Below are 18,013 nucleotides of genomic sequence, written 5' to 3'. Positions count from 1 at the left end.
GCAGTGTTAAAGCAGCATCCCAGGAAGATTCTCAGGAAGGTGGGAGATTACTATCTTCAAAGTCCTATTGTCTTTCCTAATGGTCCATCCAGGCTGATTGCCTATTGTCTGGTGGACGTTCCCCAGATGCAAGCACTTTTGTAATTGATACATAGTCCATATTCCTAACTTCAGATACAGAAATGATACAAAAACAACAAGGAGTCCGGTGGCACCTTAAAGACTAACAGATTTATTTGGGCATAAGATTTCATGGGTAAAAGAACACTTCTTCAGATGCAAGAAATGATACATACATTCAAATAGAACAATCACATCCAGTGAATCATAACCTTTCCAATGATACCTCACATGACCCAACTTGCATAAAACATATCTTAGTTATGCCATATTCATATCATAACAATAGGTCTCTGAAGAATATGGGGCATAATGTCACACCCATATTGACTGGGTACATGTCACCTCAGGACAGGATGTACCAAATGACTGGAGGATAGCTAATGTGATTCCAATTTTTAAAAAGGGCACCAGAGGTGATCCCGGCAATTACAGGCCAGTAAGGGTGACCAGATGTCCCGTTTTTATAGGGACAGTCCCATTTTTTGGGACATTTTCTTATATAGGTGCCTATTACCCACCACCCCCTGTCCCATTTTTTCACAGTTGCTATCTGGTCACCCTAAGTAAGTCTGACTTCAGTATCGGGCAAACTGGTTGAAAATATAGTAAAGAACAGAATGGTAAGACACAGAGATGAACATAATTTGTTGGGGAAGAGTCAACATGATTTTTGTAAAGGGAAATCATGCCTCACGAATCTATCAGAATTCTTTGAGGGGGGTCAACAAGCAGGTGGACAAGGGGGAATCCACTGGATATAGTGTCCTTGGACTTTTAGAAAGCCTTTGACAAGGTCCCTCATCAAAGGCTCTTAAGCAAAGTAAGCTGTCATGGAATAAGAGGGAAAGTGCTCTCATAGATCAGTAACTGATTAAAAGGTAGGAAACAAAGGGTAGGAATAAATGGTCAGTTTTCAGACTGGAGACAGCTAAATAGTGGTGTCCACCAGGGGTCTGTTCTGGGCCCAGTCCTATTCAGCATATTCATAAATGATCAGGAAAAAGGGGTAAACAGTGAGGTGGCAAATTTGCAGATGATACAAAACTACTCAAGAGAGTTAAGTCCAAAGCAGACTGTGAAGAGCTACAAAGGGATCTCACAAAACTGGGTAACTGCACAACAAAATGGCAGATGAAATTCAATGTTGATAAATGCAAAGTAATTGAAAAACATAAACCCAACTATACATATAAAATGATGGGGTCTAAATTAGCTGTTACCACTCAAGAAAGAGATCCTGGAGTCATTGTGGGTAGTTCTCTGAAAACATCCACTCAATGTGCAGCGGCAGGCAAAAAAGTGAACAGAATGTTGGGAATCATCAAGAAAAGGATAGATAATAAGACAGAAAATATCATATTGCCTCTATATAAACCATAGTATACCCACATCTTGAATACTGCATGCAGATGTGGCCCCATCTCAAAAAATTTATATTAGAATTGGGAAAGGTTCAGAAAAAGGCAACAGAAATGATTAGGGAGATGGAACAGCTTCCCTATGAGGACAGATTAAAAAGATTAGGACTTTTCAGCTTAGAAAAGAGCCGACTAAGGGGGGGATATAATTGAGGTCTATAAAATCATGAGTGGTATGGAGAAAGTAAATAAGGACATGTTATTTACTCCTTCTCATAACACAAGAACTAGGTGTCACCAAATGAAATTAATAGGCAGCAGATTTAAAACAAACAAAAGGAAGTATTTCTTCACACAGCACACAGTCAACCTGTGGAACTCTTTGCCAGAAGATGTTGTGAAGGTGAAAACTATAACAGTGTTCAAAAAAGAACTAGATAAATTCATGGAGGATAGGTCCATCAATGGCTATTAGCCAGGATGGGCAGGGATGGTGTCCCTAGCCTCTGTTTGCCAGAAGCTGGGAATGGACAACAGGGGATGGATCACTTGATGATTAACTGTTCTGTTCATTCCCTCTGGGGCACCTGGCATTGGCCACTGTTGGAAGACAGGATACTGGGCTAAATGGACCGTCTGACCCAGTATGGCAGTTCTTATGTTCTTACGACTGAAGATTAGGTCCAGCATGTGACCAACTGCGTGGGTTGAATTAGAGATGCCCTCTGAAAGTCCTAGGGAGCCAGGTGAGGAGATCAGTGACTGGGCTTTTGCAGCTACAGCCTTTTGACATGCATGCATGAAAATGAATATGTGTTGGTCCACACTGCTTTGGATGGTTATCCACCAGAACCTGTTATCAGCATGGATACATGTCCTCTGGAATGGTGGTGGAAGCATGAAGGGGCATATGAATCTCTAGTGCATCTGGCACATAAATATCTTGCGTTGCCGGCCACAACAGTGCCATGCGAATGCCTGTTCTCACTTTCAGGCGATACTGTAAACAAGAAGCGGGCAGCATTATCTCCTGCAAATGTAAACAAACTTGTTTGTCTGAGCAATTGGCTGAACAAGAACTAGGACCGAGTGGACTTGTAGGCTCTAAAGTTTTACATTGTTTTATTTTTGAATGCAGTTATTTTTTTGTACATAATTCAACACTTGTAAGTTCAACTTTTATGATAAAGAGATTGCACTACAGTACTTAGATGAATTGAAAAATACTATTTCTTTTGTTTTTTACTGTGCAAATATTTGTAATAAAATTAACTATAAAGTGAGCACTGTACACTTTGTATGCTGTGTGGTAATTGAAATCAGTATATCTGAAAATGTAGAAAATATCCAAAACTATTTAAATAAATGGTATTCTATTGTTTAACAGTGCGATTAATTGTGATTTTTTTTAATCACTTGACTTGGCCTAATTAATACATAATCTATAGATCAGCTACAATGGGTGATTTAACCAAGTTTACACTGTTAGATTTCCTTTAAATTCATAAATTCCAAGGCTAGAAGGGACCACTGTGATAATCTAGTCTGGCCTCCTATGTAACAAAGGCCATAAACTTCCTCAAAATAATTCCTAGAGCAGATTGTTAGAGAGCTTATTCCTTCACTCTCCCACTTCCCTGGTCCTTCTCGCATGAACAGAGAGCAACAATACCCGAAGTCCGAAGGTGCAAACAATTTGATGTTTATTGGGGTGAACTTCCAGCAAGCTTAAATACAAGTTCCTTTTTCCTTATTTTCAAATCCCAACTTACTTCCTGTTTGCCCCTAATTTATATAGTAATATTCTTAGCTATACCTTAACCAATCATTCTACTGAAATTTAACTAACTAATCCTAACATATTGTAACATGATTAGCTAACCAGTTATATCCCACCACCTTAATTAGTTTACACCCAGCAAAATTAATTATACAGCAGACAGAAACAATCACAGAACCAGACAGAGACCATGCCAATAAACAATAGCAAAGTGGGAACTATAATGACAAAACAATACAGAAGTGAGGATTTCACAACTACATCTATAAAGACATAAGAGTTTCCCAGCTGTGTCTATTGAGTTCTTAAGTGAGTTCTTACCAGACAGAAAACTATCAACCTCAATTTCCTTTTACATCTTCTAGGCACTTCCCTTTCTCTGGAGGTGATAGGCACTATCAGGACAGGATTGTATTCCTAACAGCCCAATAGCACCTTCTTTCAATGTGACTACTTTGGAATGTGAGGATGTGACCCGTCGCTTCCCAGCTTATGGCTGCCTCTGTCGCTTAGCCAAAGGCCTTAGCCTAAGAACAGGGCCTCAGACTGTCACAGTAAGAGAAGGACCTTAACACTGGCAGACAGTGATTTTGATTCTTTCTTTTATACCTCTAACTAGCCAAGTGGTAAGAATACACCTAAATTCTTAAAGTACAGGCCTTTACAGACAGGCCTGAATATCTATATCCTAACACAGATCTCTTAGGAAAATATCCAATCTTGATTTTAAAAATTGCCAGTGATGGAGAATCCACCAAGATCCTTGGTAAACTGTTGTAACGGTAAATTACTCATTGTTAAAAATGTATGCCTTATTTCCAGTCTGAATTTATCTAGTTTCAATTTCCAGCCATTGGCTCATTTTATCCTTTTCTCTGGTAGGCTGAAGAGCCAATTGTCAACTCTTTGTTCCCCATGTAGGTACTCATACACTGTAAGTTAGAGGGGTGTGTGTGTGTCTGTGAATGCTGAAAAACAAGTATAAATGTGTGCGCGCCTTTTCTATAAAACTAGCTTGAGTGTATGCTTATAGCAGTTTATCTATACAAGATGGCTTGAATGTATGCTTAATTGTTTTGGGAAGGAGGACAGATGGGTGGATGTTGGTGTTGTGTGTTGAAGGGGATGAGCAGCATCCTTATCTCAAAAGTAATCAGCTGTTTTACATAAATAGTTCAAACGAAATCTTCATTTTGTCTACGGTCGGGTGTATTAACCAATTTTACATTCTTAGATTTATAGGCTGTGTATACGTGCGTGTTTGTAGCATAAAATAATGCTGAAAAACAAGTATGAACATGTGCGTGTGTGTCGGTGACTTATCTATATAATAATATAGAATTATTTTGAATGTATCCTTACAATGGTTTATCTATAAAATAGTCTACAAGTTGGCTTGAATGTATGCTTAATTGCTTTGGGAAATAGAGCAGGGTGGGGTGTGGAGGCATGAGTGGTGCTTTGTGTGTTGTATGTTTTGCTGAAAACTTTTTAATTTATTTGTCCTTCAAACACTGTACTAAAATTAAGAGCCTCTAATACAATTTAAGCCAATAGGTGCTAATTTTCAATAAATACAAAAGGCTGTGAAGAACTACATTACTTTAAGTAGGAATAAGGGAAATTGTTCTAAAGATTAGGCATATCTTTCATTGGGGTCTATCTGCCAGTTTTTAAAGACAAATGCGAAAGGAATAATGTAGAAAAAGGAAATTTTATTCCTGGTGCAAAATTAGAAACAAGACTAATTGCTAAATGGACGTAGGTTTTGTAAAAAGTTTGATAAAGAATCTACATGCATGCTCATTTTGGAGGGTGGGTCATATTTCTTCAAATAAAAGGTAAAACACAAGGAAAAGAAGGGGTTAAGGTGGCAGCATGTGCCAGCATTCTTACCTCTGTCCTTTCAACAGTTAGAAAACCTTTCAGTTTTCTAATAAACAATAGAGAAATAAAAGAATTAAAGAGTGCTGCCTTTGCACTCTTAGGGATAAACCGGAATTGCTGCAATGAAACCAGGGGAGAATGTGTGGTAATTTTAAGGCAAATATTGGGAAATATTTGGGTGTAGCTCAGTGTTCACAATCACTTCCCTAAACACAAAGAGTCACACCCCAATTAGAGGTGTTGAAACTGGTGATGAGTCAAGAAATTGCCAGACCAGCCTGAACCAACTACCATAATTAATAGGGGTAGGGGAGTTATTTGTTTTCTGCTTTTCTGGTGTCCACAGAGCACTATTCACTGGGGGGGCAGAGGAGGAGAGTGGGTATTTCGGGGGCCCTGTAAACAAATAACCTTCTAGAAGTCCAGAAGCTAGTTGGATCCCTGGAAAATTGTGGATTTTAAGAGTGTAAGAAAGTCAGTATTTTCCTGTGATTTATAACTTTGGCCTTTCTGACAATGATTTAGGGCCCCTTGAAGGTTATTTGGGCTGGGGGGTGAGGGGGAAATGTCCTGGGCCTGCCTGGCTCTGCTGTGGACTCACTGTGAGACCCTGGTCAAATCACATGGCCTCTTTGTGCTTCAATTTCCTCAGCTGTAAAATGGAGGGGGGCAGCGGAGGATAACACTTCCCTTCCACACATGGGGACTGTTAATTCCTATTTGTAAGGCACATTGAGATTCTTCCTCGAAAGGCACTATAGAACTACAAAATATTACTGCTGTTGTGTGTATGCTCACTGTAGAAACGTAACAGATGGTCTGTGTCCAAAAAAATCTTAGAATCCAAGTTTAAATGTGCTCCCAGCATGTGTCAGAAATGAGGCCACAATTCTTAGTTTTCAGTGGATGCAAATATGGCGCAAAAGGTGAATCTTCAAGTCAGATTCTGCTTTCATTCACACGGGTCAACTGAGGTTCCAAAATTGACTCCCCTGTTAAGTGAGAGCAGAGTGTCGCCTCTGGAGGGCAGATATGTATGATTTCTGAACTACTTTCAGGAAAGTGTCATGTATTTGGAATGATTTAAAGCAGCAGTTCTCAACCTGGGGGGCTGCAAGCAGGCTTCAGGGGGTCTGCCTAAATAAACCAGAGACAGGGCTGGCATTAGACTTGCTGGGGCCCAGGGCAGAAAGCCAAAGCCCAAGCCCTGCCACCCGGGGCTGAAGCCGAAGCCTGAGCAACTTAGCTTTGCAGGGCCCCCTGCGGCCTGGGGTCCCAAGCAATTGGCCTGGTTGCCACCCTCTCCCGCTGGCCCTGGCTCTTAATCTACTGGATATGCAGACAAACAGTTGTGGCACACCGTGGGCTGTGGAATTTTTATAGCATGCTGGGGGGGCCTCAGAAAGGAAAAGGTTAACTCAACACTTCCAAAGAAGTGGGACGCCTGGGTGTAGTGTGGTGAATCAGCAGAAAGGAAAGGCTCCATGGGAACTGGGAGAATAGTTCATCAAGAGTGGGTGTATTGGGATTTTGGGAGGAGTATAGTGATTGCAGCATTTGGGTTGAGAGTGGCAGCCTGTGACGCACTGGAACAGCTGCTCCAGAGTTGACACTCAAGCAGAAGATGCTGCATCAATGTGAAAGAGCAAGGCAGGGGGGCCCCCTATGAGTCATACCACAGAACTGAACTCTGACCAACAACCTCTGCTGCGTGGATGGAGTAAGATATTCAGACAGTGAGGCCTGAGGACCCCAACTTTTTTTTTTTTTAACTTTCCCACAAAGGATAAACTGAGAACGACTCTGAGCTGTTGAGTGAGCCGAGGGTATTTGTCCTTTTCTGGCAGCCTTAGTAAATTAGTATTTCTTTTGTGCTGGGTGTCAGAGGTTTTTGGGACCCACTAGCTGTTGCAGTCCATGCTGCCTCACAGCTGATCTTGTAGGTGTTTAGATCTCCGTCAAGCTTTCTTACAACTACAATACCTACCTGCGGAAGTGAAGAAACAGATTGATAGAGCCAGAAGAGTTCCCAGAAGTTACCTACTACAGGACAGGCCTAACAAAGAAAATAACAGAACGCCACTAGCCGTCACCTTCAGCCCCCAACTAAAACCCCTCCAACGCATTATTAAGGATCTACAACCTATCCTAAAGGATGACCCAACGCTCTCACAAATCTTGGGAGACAGGCCAGTCCTTGCCTACAGACAGCCCCCCAACCTGAAGCAAATACTCACCAAGCACCACATACCACACAACAGAACCACTAACCCAGGAACTTATCCTTGCAACAAAGCCCGTTGCCAATTGTGCCCACATATCTATTCAGGGGACACCATCACAGGGCCTAATAACATCAGCCACACTATCAGAGGCTCGTTCACCTGCACATCCACCAATGTGATATATGCCATCATGTGCCAGCAATGCCCCTCTGCCATTTACATTGGTCAAACTGGACAGTCTCTACATAAAAGAATAAATGGACACAAATCAGATGTCAAGAATTATAACATTCATAAACCAGTCGGAGAACACTTCAATCTCTCTGGTCACGCAATCACAGACATGAAGGTCGCTATCTTAAAACAAAAAAACTTCAAATCCAGACTCCAGCGAGAAACTGCTGAATTGGAATTCATTTGCAAATTGGATACTATTAATTTAGGCTTAAATAGAGACTGGGAGTGGCTAAGTCATTGTGCAAGGTAGCCTATTTCCCCTTGTTTTTTCCTACCCCCCCCCCCAGATGTTCTGGTTTAACTTGGATTTAAACTTGGAGAGTGGTCAGTTTGGATGAGCTATTACCAGCAGGAGAGTGAGTTTGTGTGTGTATGGGGGTGGGGGTGTGTGTGTGAGAAAACCTGGATTTGTGCTGGAAATGGCCCACCTTGATTATCATGCACATTGTAGGGAGAGTGGTCACTTTGGATGAGCTATTACCAGCAGGATAGTGAGTTTGTGTGTGTGTTTTTTGGGAGGGAGGTGAGGGGGTGAGAGAACCTGGATTTGTGCAGGAAATGGCCCAACTTGATTATCATGCACATTGTGTAAAGAGTTGTCACTTTGGATGGGCTATCACCAGCAGGAGAGTGAATTTGTGTGGTGGGGTGGAGGGTGAGAAAACCTGGATTTGTGCTGGAAATGGCCCAACCTGATGATCACTTTAGATAAGCTATTACCAGCAGGACAGTGGGGTGGGAGGAGGTATTGTTTCATATCCTCTGTGTGTATATAAAGTCTGCTGCAGTTTCCACGGTATGCATCCGATGAAGTGAGCTGTAGCTCACGAAAGCTCATGCTCAAATAAATTGGTTAGTCTCTAAGGTGCCACAAGTACTCCTTTTCTTTTTGCGAATACAGACTAACATGGCTGTTACTCTGAAACCTATCTAATCATGTAGATTCTTAGCCCACAGTTCAGTCTTTTGCTGCACTTACTAGCCCCAAGGAGCCAGGACCCAATCTTTCATGAAGCACCCCTGCTCATGAAGGAGCCTCCTTAGTCAATGTATACAGAGCATCTTTCTCCACCCTGTTATACACCAAATCAGTCTTTTGTCTTTATTCAGCAAACAAGCCATGTCCTATTATTCCTTTTCACATTCAAGTGGTTTCAATGCTTAGTTTGTCTTTGATGTTTTTTTCAATTGATTTTTCTGGGTTGGTGCCAAGGCAGACAATGAGTAATGCAATACATAATTGGCTAGCCCAGGATGGGTGACAACTCCCTCCCGCTTGAATTGAACGTCACCGAGACATATTATTCCCTTGTCACTCATTTTCTCTCCAAGACCGCCATAAAGGCATAAGTTTCAATACAGTTACATTGTTCTTTAAATATCACCCATACACACATCTCACACTGATTATGGGTTTGATAAGTTACAAGTTTTCAACAGAGACCTCACATGCTAACCTTCATGGGTGAATACCATGAAAGCAGTGTGTTAGGTGTAGTGAGTTTGTCAGGTCTAGACAGGAGTTGCTTGTAGAGAACAGCGAACCTTTTGTCAGTTGGCAGCAATGGGCCTCTGTATCACAGTGACCAAGTATCATGTGATGGCATACTGGAGGTGGTGCCTCCTTTAAGAGGGAGCTGGGTCAGACAGACTCTGAGGTCAGTGGGTGGACAGGTGTTTTGGGGGAGATGTTTGCAGAAAACAGGAGCTTCAGGTGAGAGGTATTTCAGGTAAAGCCAGGCAGCAATCCTAGTTTTCACAGGGGTGTGAAGCCTGGTTGCAAGGAACTGTGGAGCCTAGGGAATAAGGCTGCAAGATCTGAGTTGAGTTGAATTGTTTGTTAATAAGCAAGGCCCAAAGAAGGGAAATGTTATGTGCTGCATGTCAGTCTATGTGCAAGCTGAGAAGAAGAAACTGAGGCCGTAGACATACAATGAGAAGAGGATTTGCTGACCCCATTATTCCACCTAACCCTCTTTCTTTTTTCTACAGGTGAAGCCACAGCTGGAAGAGAGAGAGAACAAGACGTATCCAGTCTTTGTAGCCATAAAATATAAAACTCAGGTGGTTGCTGGAACAAACTACTTCATTAAGGTCAGTACTCAACAAAATCCCCCACTTCTTCCATCATTGCATAAGTGTTCTAATTGAAGAAGAACATAGGTATAATTCTGAGTGCCTTAAAGCAAGATCATAGAATCATAGAATCATAGAATATCAGGGTTGGAAGGGACCCCAGAAGGTCATCTAGTCCAACCCCCTGCTCAAAGCAGGACCAATTCCCAGTTAAATCATCCCAGCCAGGGCTTTGTCAAGCCTGACCTTAAAAACCTCTAAGGAAGGAGATTCTACCACCTCCCTAGGTAACGCATTCCAGTGTTTCACCACCCTCTTAGTGAAAAAGTCTTTCCTAATATCCAATCTAAACCTCCCCCACTGCAACTTGAGACCATTACTCCTCGTTCTGTCATCTGCTACCATGAGAACAGTCTAGAGCCATCCTCTTTGGAACCCCCTTTCAGGTAGTTGAAAGCAGCTATCAAATCCCCCCTCATTCTTCTCTTCTGCAGACTAAACAATCCCAGCTCCCTCAGCCTCTCCTCATAACTCATGTGTTCCAGTCCCCTAATCATTTTTGTTGCCCTTCGCTGGACTCTCTCCAATTTATCCACATCCTTCTTGAAGTGTGGGGCCCAAAACTGGACACAGTACTCCAGATGAGGCCTCACCAATGTCGAATAGAGGGGAACGATCACGTCCCTCGATCTGCTCGCTATGCCCCTACTTATACATCCCAAAATGCCATTGGCCTTCCTGGCAACAAGGGCACACTGCTGACTCATATCCAGCTTCTCGTCCACTGTCACCCCTAGGTCCTTTTCCGCAGAACTGCTGCCTAGCCATTCGGTCCCTAGTCTGTAGCTGTGCATTAGGTTCTTCCGTCCTAAGTGCAGGACCCTGCACTTATCCTTATTGAACCTCATCAGATTTCTTTTGGCCCAATCCTCCAATTTGTCTAGGTCTTTCTGTATCCTATCCCTGCCCTCCAGCGTATCTACCACTCCTCCTAGTTGTTGATGTTCAAATAGTGAGCAAACGTTGCAGGAAAGGGTTCCAATATGACTTCTAATCAAGGTAGGGATTACTTCCTGTTGGATGCGATTTCACAACAAAAATAGAAAAGATAAACAGCTTGTTTTGTGAATCTCATTTAAATCTGATCTTAGTATTTATAAAGCATGAGTCCCACTCTTTCAGCTAAAAGAAAAGGAGGACTTGTGGCACCTTAGAGACTAACCAATTTATTTGAGCATAAGCTTTCGTGAGCTACAGCTCACCTTAGCTGTAGCTCACGTAGCTCACGAAAGCTTATGCTCAAATAAATTTGTTAGTCTCTAAGGTGCCACAAGTACTCCTTTTCTTTTTGCGGATACAGACTAACACGGCTGTTACTCTGAACTCTTTCAGCTGTATATTGTAAAATTTTAGGATTGCCAAGAGGGCGATCTCCGTTCAAGACTCTCCAACTGCTTTCTCAGCTCTCACCCTTAGAGCTGCCTTTAGCTGTTGTTTGGGCAGGCGGGCAAAACAATGGCTTTTTCATCCTGCCATCTCCAGGCCCTGAGAGGACATAGAATCCTCTTCACCATGATCAGCCCAGTAGGCACATGGCCAGCCTGGGGATTTTGGGGAGTGTTACTGAGAGGATTCTGTGGTATACACCTCAAACTCCTCTGAGCAATTTTAAAAACAGTATGTGTGTTTGTTTGAGAGTGGAACAGTGGAACAGCTTCAATAAGCGAGACAGAGAAACCGCCTCTTGAATACCTCATAGCCTACTGGTTAGAGCACTCTACTGAGAGGCAGGAGACCCCAATCAACTCCCTTCTGCACCTCAAATGAGGATTATATTGAACCCAGGTCTTCCATATCCCACCTGAGTACCCCCAACCACTTGGACTAAAAGTTATAAGGTGGGACACCACCATCTCCTCCTCTGGCCATTTTGCAAATCTCTCTCCCCCCAAAAATCAAAAATAATCAATTTGGAAATATTGCAACAGTTTGTCAGCATTTCCAAACAAATATTTTTTGATTTGAGAGGCAGTCAAAATTCACAAAAACTCACAAATAGTTTTGCTAGATTTGAAACTGCATTTTTTTGGTGAATAAAATATTTGTCTGAAAAATCTTCACCCAGCCCCTGTGAGGGTGTTGGCTTGCTTCACCCCAGCATTCAGCTTTCTTTGCCCCCTCCCCCAGTGTCTTTGCCTACAGCTCTGGCCTTCCTCGGGTGAATAGGATTAACTCTTTCACTGCCAGCCTAGGCATGGGATCTGAGTGAAGTCAATGAGACTTTGCCTTAGGAAAGAAAAACTGATAGTTAAACCCAAACGTTTTCAATCAGATTTTTGTAGAGCAAACTCTCATTTACTTCACTCAGATACCCAAGGTTATGTGCAAAAGCAGAAGATGAAGGGGTTGAGTGGGAAGGATAACTTTGAGGTATGAAGAATATGACCTAAATTCTGGCCAGGCATAAATAGGTGCAACTCCTGGAGAAACCAGTGGAAGTGACACCTTCTTATGGCAGGGCTGAATTTGGCCTTGTGAGATCAGGGATAAAATTTTGATTTCTGCTGATCACCAGGAACACCCTAATTTGGATACACAAGCCTGTTTCTGCTCACACATGTGCTATGAAATGGGATAGTCTCTACAGACCAGGTTTAGGGTATTGAATGATACCGTGTGTGATTTAATTTTTACTTTGTAGCTATTCAAAGGTTCAGCACTTCATCTCCCCAAAACATCCCTTCAAGAGAATCTGCTTAGTCCATGGCTGTCCCATTCTCCTTGTCTTTCAGGTCTCCATCAGCAACAGCACCGATGAGTGTGTACACTTGAAGGTGTTCCAAAGCCTGCCTTATCAGAACAATGGGCCCAGTCTTACCAGCTATGAGACTGGCAAAACCAAAAATGATCCACTGAGCGATTTTTAATGAGATGCTTGGGATGGGCTCTTCTGTTGCTCTTTCTGCAGACTCCCAGCTCGTACCGCCAGTGCCAATACATGGATGAAAATAAAATGAATCTGATTTTGAAAACTAAGTTTGTGTTTCCATGTTGCATGTAACAGAAGGTCTGTCTTGATTCCAGCAGTAAATAACTGCAGCTAACTTAGAAAAGGCCTCCAAGGAAATGTGCTGGATCTACCCAAATACCAATGGTTCAGCACTGCATCTCCCCAAAAAATGCTTCCATTAGCATCTGCTTAGTCCATGAGCTTGACTGTCCCATTTCTCCAGGTTTGCTGCTTTCTGCTAATGAGAGTACTAATGTAGAGAACTAGAAGAATTCTTCAGCCAACTCCACCTCAAGTAAATCTTTCACAGCAAAGACGCCACCCACACCTACCACATCCCCACTGACAGTCACAAGAAAACAAGTCATCTGAATGGACACCCTACAGTGAAGAAAAGCACCCAGTGGATCATTACATCAATTGCTTCAGGGAAAAAAATCAACTGTGAAATCCTCAGACATGCATTACATCAGGGCTGGCCAAACTTACTGACTCTCCAAGCTGCATACAACAATCTTCAGCCCCACAGGAGGTGCCTGCCAGGGCCCAGTGTTTCAGCCCCGCTCCTCTTGAAGCCCTGAGACACCTCCATCTCCCTGCTGCAAGGCAGCGGTCCCAAGGTCCCTGTCTCTCCCCTCTCCCCCTCTGGTAGGTGGAGAATGGGGGGGGGGGTGGGGGGGGGATCTGTGAGCTGCACTTTAACAGTAAAAGAGCCACATGTGACTCACAAGCCAGTTTGGCCACCCCTGCATTACGTCCACTGCAGTCTCTGTACCACCCAGGGGATAGTCCCTGAAATCCAGCCACCAGATAATGATCAAACCCATAGACGAAGGGGGCACTATTGTAGTCCTTAATCATGATAACTGTGTCAACAAGATCAACAGACAAGTCTCTGACACCACCTACAAGAAAGAACTAAAAAAAGACCCCACACCATAATTCACACAGGAACTTAAAGAAACTATCAAATCTTTTCCCAAATAACTCTTTTAATCAAATAATGTGGGGGTGCAGAGACACACAGGGACAGGGGCAGATGTGCCTGACTGAATGGGAGAGGCTTGGGGTCAGTCAGGGTCTGCATGGGAGAAGGCTCCCCAACTCTGTAACAATCCCCCCCCCCCCCACCCTCCAGAAAAGAAACTATTCCATACTTCTCCCACCCGCACCTAAAAGCACTCCAGGTTCACTCCCAGGCTCCTTCCCTTTCTCTCAGCTCATCCATTACCCCTGACTCCCCCAAGCCTTTGCACTGCTTCTGAGGGGGGCGGGAAATACGTTCCTGTAGTTTAAATGAAATACTTAAAGTTCTGTATTGATATGCTTAGTAAGGATTCTATTTGTCAAAAAAAAAATTCCTGAATCTTTTTATTTGTCTGTATTGTTACGGACATACTTGCTGACAGAAACTGGCATGATTATATTGTGATATTTTGATAATTAATATATGCAGAATTGTAAAATACTGTGTGCAGAATTTTAAATTTTCTGGCACAGAATACTCCCAGGAGCATAGTAGACAAAGCCACCATATCACCTCTAGGCAATCACTCCATATCCGATCTTTCAAAACTCATTCTCAAAGGAAACCTGCACAACACCTTCAAAGGATGAGCCTGGGAACTTACATTTATAATGCTGCTAGAAGCTAAAGACCATGGATTTAATAGGGACATTAATTTCATGTCTTATCACAACAATTTGGAACAGCACCTGCCTGCTAACTCTTTTTGGCCTACTTCAAACTCCTTTTACATAACCGTCTAACCTTTATTGCCCACTTCATTTCAAGTGGCCTCCTAAGACATGCATTACCTTTATGCTTAATAATAACGGTCCCAACTTGTATTTAGATTAGACACTCTGATTTTTTTTCTTTCCCTTGACTCATTAGCTCGAAAGCTTGTACCATCTATCAACAGAAGTTGGTCCAGTAAAATATATGACTTCACCTACTTTGTCTCTCTCATATCCTGGGAGCAACATGGCTACAACAAGGCTGCAAACACAAATTAAAAGTTGACAATGTCTCTTTTAACATACAAGCTCAAAATACAAGTGTGGGAATTGTTGCTATAGTGTAAATTTCCCGTTTGCGGGATGGAAAAATTCTCTCAATCAGTGCAGTAAATACATTCTTCTGTGATGCAAAGCAAACACACTTGCAGCTTATGTGAATGTGCAACTTGATGCTCAGAGTGACGTCAATACACCAGTATATAAACTGCACTGAGGTATTTACGATCTCCTTGATGCTTCCAGGGATACCAGCGCCACCTACACATTCAAATGTGCTGTCTTATATCCTAAGCAGCTGTCTATTTCAAGACCCTGAGCCCTTGATCTGGAATCCACATCTTGGTGTGTAGCTAAAGAATGACACATAACTTACTGTGCTGGGCTCCTTCTCCCCCGTTAGGTGAGCTGCAGTTTGGTGGGGTTTGAGAGAGACACTGGTGGAAGAGAGGGAAATATAGTGTTGATTTGAGCGGTGGCCCCTGTTGCCATCGCTCAGGGAGGCACTGTAGTGTTAGGGTCAGAGGCCCAGATCCTCAAAGGTATTTAGGAAGCCAGTGGAGGTTAGGGCCTGGATACCGTTGAGGATCTGGGCACTCAACACTGAGTTGGTTGGATTTTTAGATAATGTGGTCTTGACTCTTTCCTTTGGATACCATTGATATTAAACCCTTCTCGGAATTGTGGGATGGGGAAGACCTGAATCCCCTTGCCAGCAAAAGAAGCACGGTCCAGTGAGCAGCTGCCACAGCTATAACCAAGAAAGGCTAACATGGAGCAGGCCAGTTCACAGCCACCACCACTCTCCATCCCTGTCCCAGAAGAGCAGGGTGAGGATTGTTCCTGCTGTCTGGAATTCACGTATCAGTCAGGTGTGAGTCCTCAGGTTGTGCACACGGGGTTTCTGGTCAGGGTCAGCATCACTGAAAAGCAGCATGTCACCCAGTCACACTCTCTCCTCAGACATCGACCAACACCTCCCCTCGCCTCCAGCACAACAGAATCGGATCTGTGCCACCGTCATTTTCACAGTCGATATCTATCTCCACTTCATCATCATCCACCATGACCCTGCAAGTTTGCCTTCAGCTATCTCCCACAGGCCAGCCCCCTGCTCTATGCCCTTCTCATGGCTGGTAACAACCATAACCAGCATAGTATTCTGTTGACAGTCTCCCTCCCCCAGCACCGTCTATGCCTGTCCCTCCCCACTCCACTGATGGAGCCAGGATGCCAAGGGATCCCATCCCAGGCCCAATTCTGCTGATGAGGCAGCCCTTGACCAGAACCCCAGCATGGCTTTGTGCTCCCTGTCGACCAGAACAAGGCCATGGTGTGGGAAATACTGGGTTGAAATGGGAGCATGCAAGAGGCCTCACAAGTGTGCTGGGGCTCATGGATCGAATAGCAAGGCCCACCTGAGCAATTACTTTAAAAGTAGGGTGGACCAGACCATCTCAGCCATGGCTGTAAGGTTGGAACGGAATAGCAGATGCAGGACCTCCTCAGGGTCTGATGACACCTTCACGGACTGTTCTAGCAAGTGGAGTTTGAGCCTTGTAACTTACGACTTACTCAGTTTGCCTGTCACTTTTGCTAGGTAGCACATCCACTGTTTATGTGTGTCTCTACGCACCCAATGGCCCAGGTAAGAGATCTTTGCTGCCCCCCCCCCCCATTCTCCACTTTGACACCTTGAGTGTGAGGCCTGCCTCCCTGAGGTTTCTCAATACCTTCCCCACCTGTGCTTTGTGCTCCTCCCTGGTGTGGCTAAATCTAGTGATATCATCAACGTAGCTGATAGCAAAGTCCTCAACCCCATGTAATACCTGATTAACCAGCCTCTGGAATGTGGCTCTTGCATTAATTAATTAGAAGGGTATTACTTTAAATTAAAAAAGTACGAAATCAGTAATGGATGCAGACTTCTTCTGTGACTCTCTATCCAAGGAAATTTACCAGAATCCCTTGGTTAAATCTATAGCAGCTGTATTAGGAAGAGAGCCTGAGACATAAGCCCTTGTATGAGAGGCCTGGTATGAAGCAGGATCTACTCACAGAGTTTGGCAAGAACAGGGCTGATACTGCAGAAATACACATTCCTAAGAAGTGCTAGCCACAAAGTACTCACGCAAACACATCCCGATATGAAGTGGTACCAAAACATTTCAGAAGAGTGGTACCAGATATCGAGGGTGGTACAAAAACATTCACCAAGGATAACAGGAACACACCGACCCCTCCTAAAAGATAAGGTCAGGATGACCGTATGTAATAGAGATGTTCTGATTGAACCAACATATACAAGGTGATGGGTGATAACTAGCCACGTCAGGGGGCAGTAACTATGTCAAAGGCAGTATGTAATTTGTTTGTATCAGGAGATAAAGATGTATCTCAGAGGGAGTATCTTTGTCCAGCTGAGGGGGGGAATGGAAAGTCCTGCTATTCACTGAGCTGCGTCCTTTTTCACAGACATACTTGTCTTAGTATCCTCGTAGAGTCTGCCAGGTGCTATTACCATGCTTTGTTGACAATAGACCTGGCCTGGCGCCTTCATACCTTAACAGATCTTGTGGTTATTGGGCAGTTTGCTCGAGGTCTGCTGTGCAGACTGTCTGTGCAGAGCTGGGGCAGCATACAAGGAGAACACACACCCACAGCCGGACATCTTACAACAGTAGCTAACTGATTGTCACACCATATTTCATGTATCATTTTTGTAGTAATTTTTCTTGAGCTCAACACCCCAGATTTTAACAAAGACTTGCATGAGCAAGGGCAGATAAGGAGTATGCTACCTTGTAGAATCATTGATCCTGGAATCATTTCCTTCTCTGCATCTGGAGTATTGTGAATGCCCCATAAAACTTTTGACATGGATATTATCCAATTCTACCTGAGAGTACCTGGGGAGTATTTCCCAGAATAGAGGAGTCCTGAGGAAGTCACAGTGGATATGTCTCAAGCTACATTGTGTGTCACAATTCTTCCCACTTCATTTGCGTTATAGTCCCTTATTTTCCATAATCTTGGTATGAGGTTAAATTCTGCTTTTGCAGGAGCTAATATTAACTAACACGGTGGTTGGTACACATGGATGCCGGCATACATTGCTTTCTATATCTGTTTCCAGAATTTCTCTGATTCACTGTGTCCCATTATTTATATTGTATCAGCACAAGGGAGCACTTTCATGCCAATTTTTCAATACGTCTTAAACTAATCTATAACGGAGATCAAGTTAAGTGTCCCGAAAAAGAAATATGATGGGCTACTCACAAAGAACAGCCAAACG

The 18,013-nt window shown here is 43.3% G+C and overlaps 1 protein-coding gene across 4 annotated transcripts in view; it reads left to right on the top strand.

Annotated features, from left to right (window-relative positions):
* Positions 1–12,704, top strand: part of MIX23 (mitochondrial matrix import factor 23) — a 62,831-nt gene extending 50,127 nt beyond the window's left edge. For all 4 annotated transcript variants that reach the window (XM_073310797.1, XM_073310782.1, XM_073310773.1 and 1 more), the window contains 2 exons: positions 9,603–9,704; positions 12,479–12,704. In XM_073310797.1, coding sequence (XP_073166898.1) covers positions 9,603–9,704; positions 12,479–12,613 — 237 coding nt within the window. In that variant the 3' untranslated portion in view covers positions 12,614–12,704. The remainder of the gene's footprint in view (positions 1–9,602; positions 9,705–12,478) is intronic.
* The last annotated feature ends 5,309 nt before the right edge of the window (positions 12,705–18,013 follow it).

Source organism: Lepidochelys kempii, chromosome 1 (assembly GCF_965140285.1).
Source record: "Lepidochelys kempii isolate rLepKem1 chromosome 1, rLepKem1.hap1, whole genome shotgun sequence".
NCBI classification, from domain to species: domain Eukaryota; kingdom Metazoa; phylum Chordata; order Testudines; family Cheloniidae; genus Lepidochelys; species Lepidochelys kempii.
Note: the sequence above shows the minus strand (reverse complement) of the source record. Positions and strands in the feature narration are given on the sequence as shown.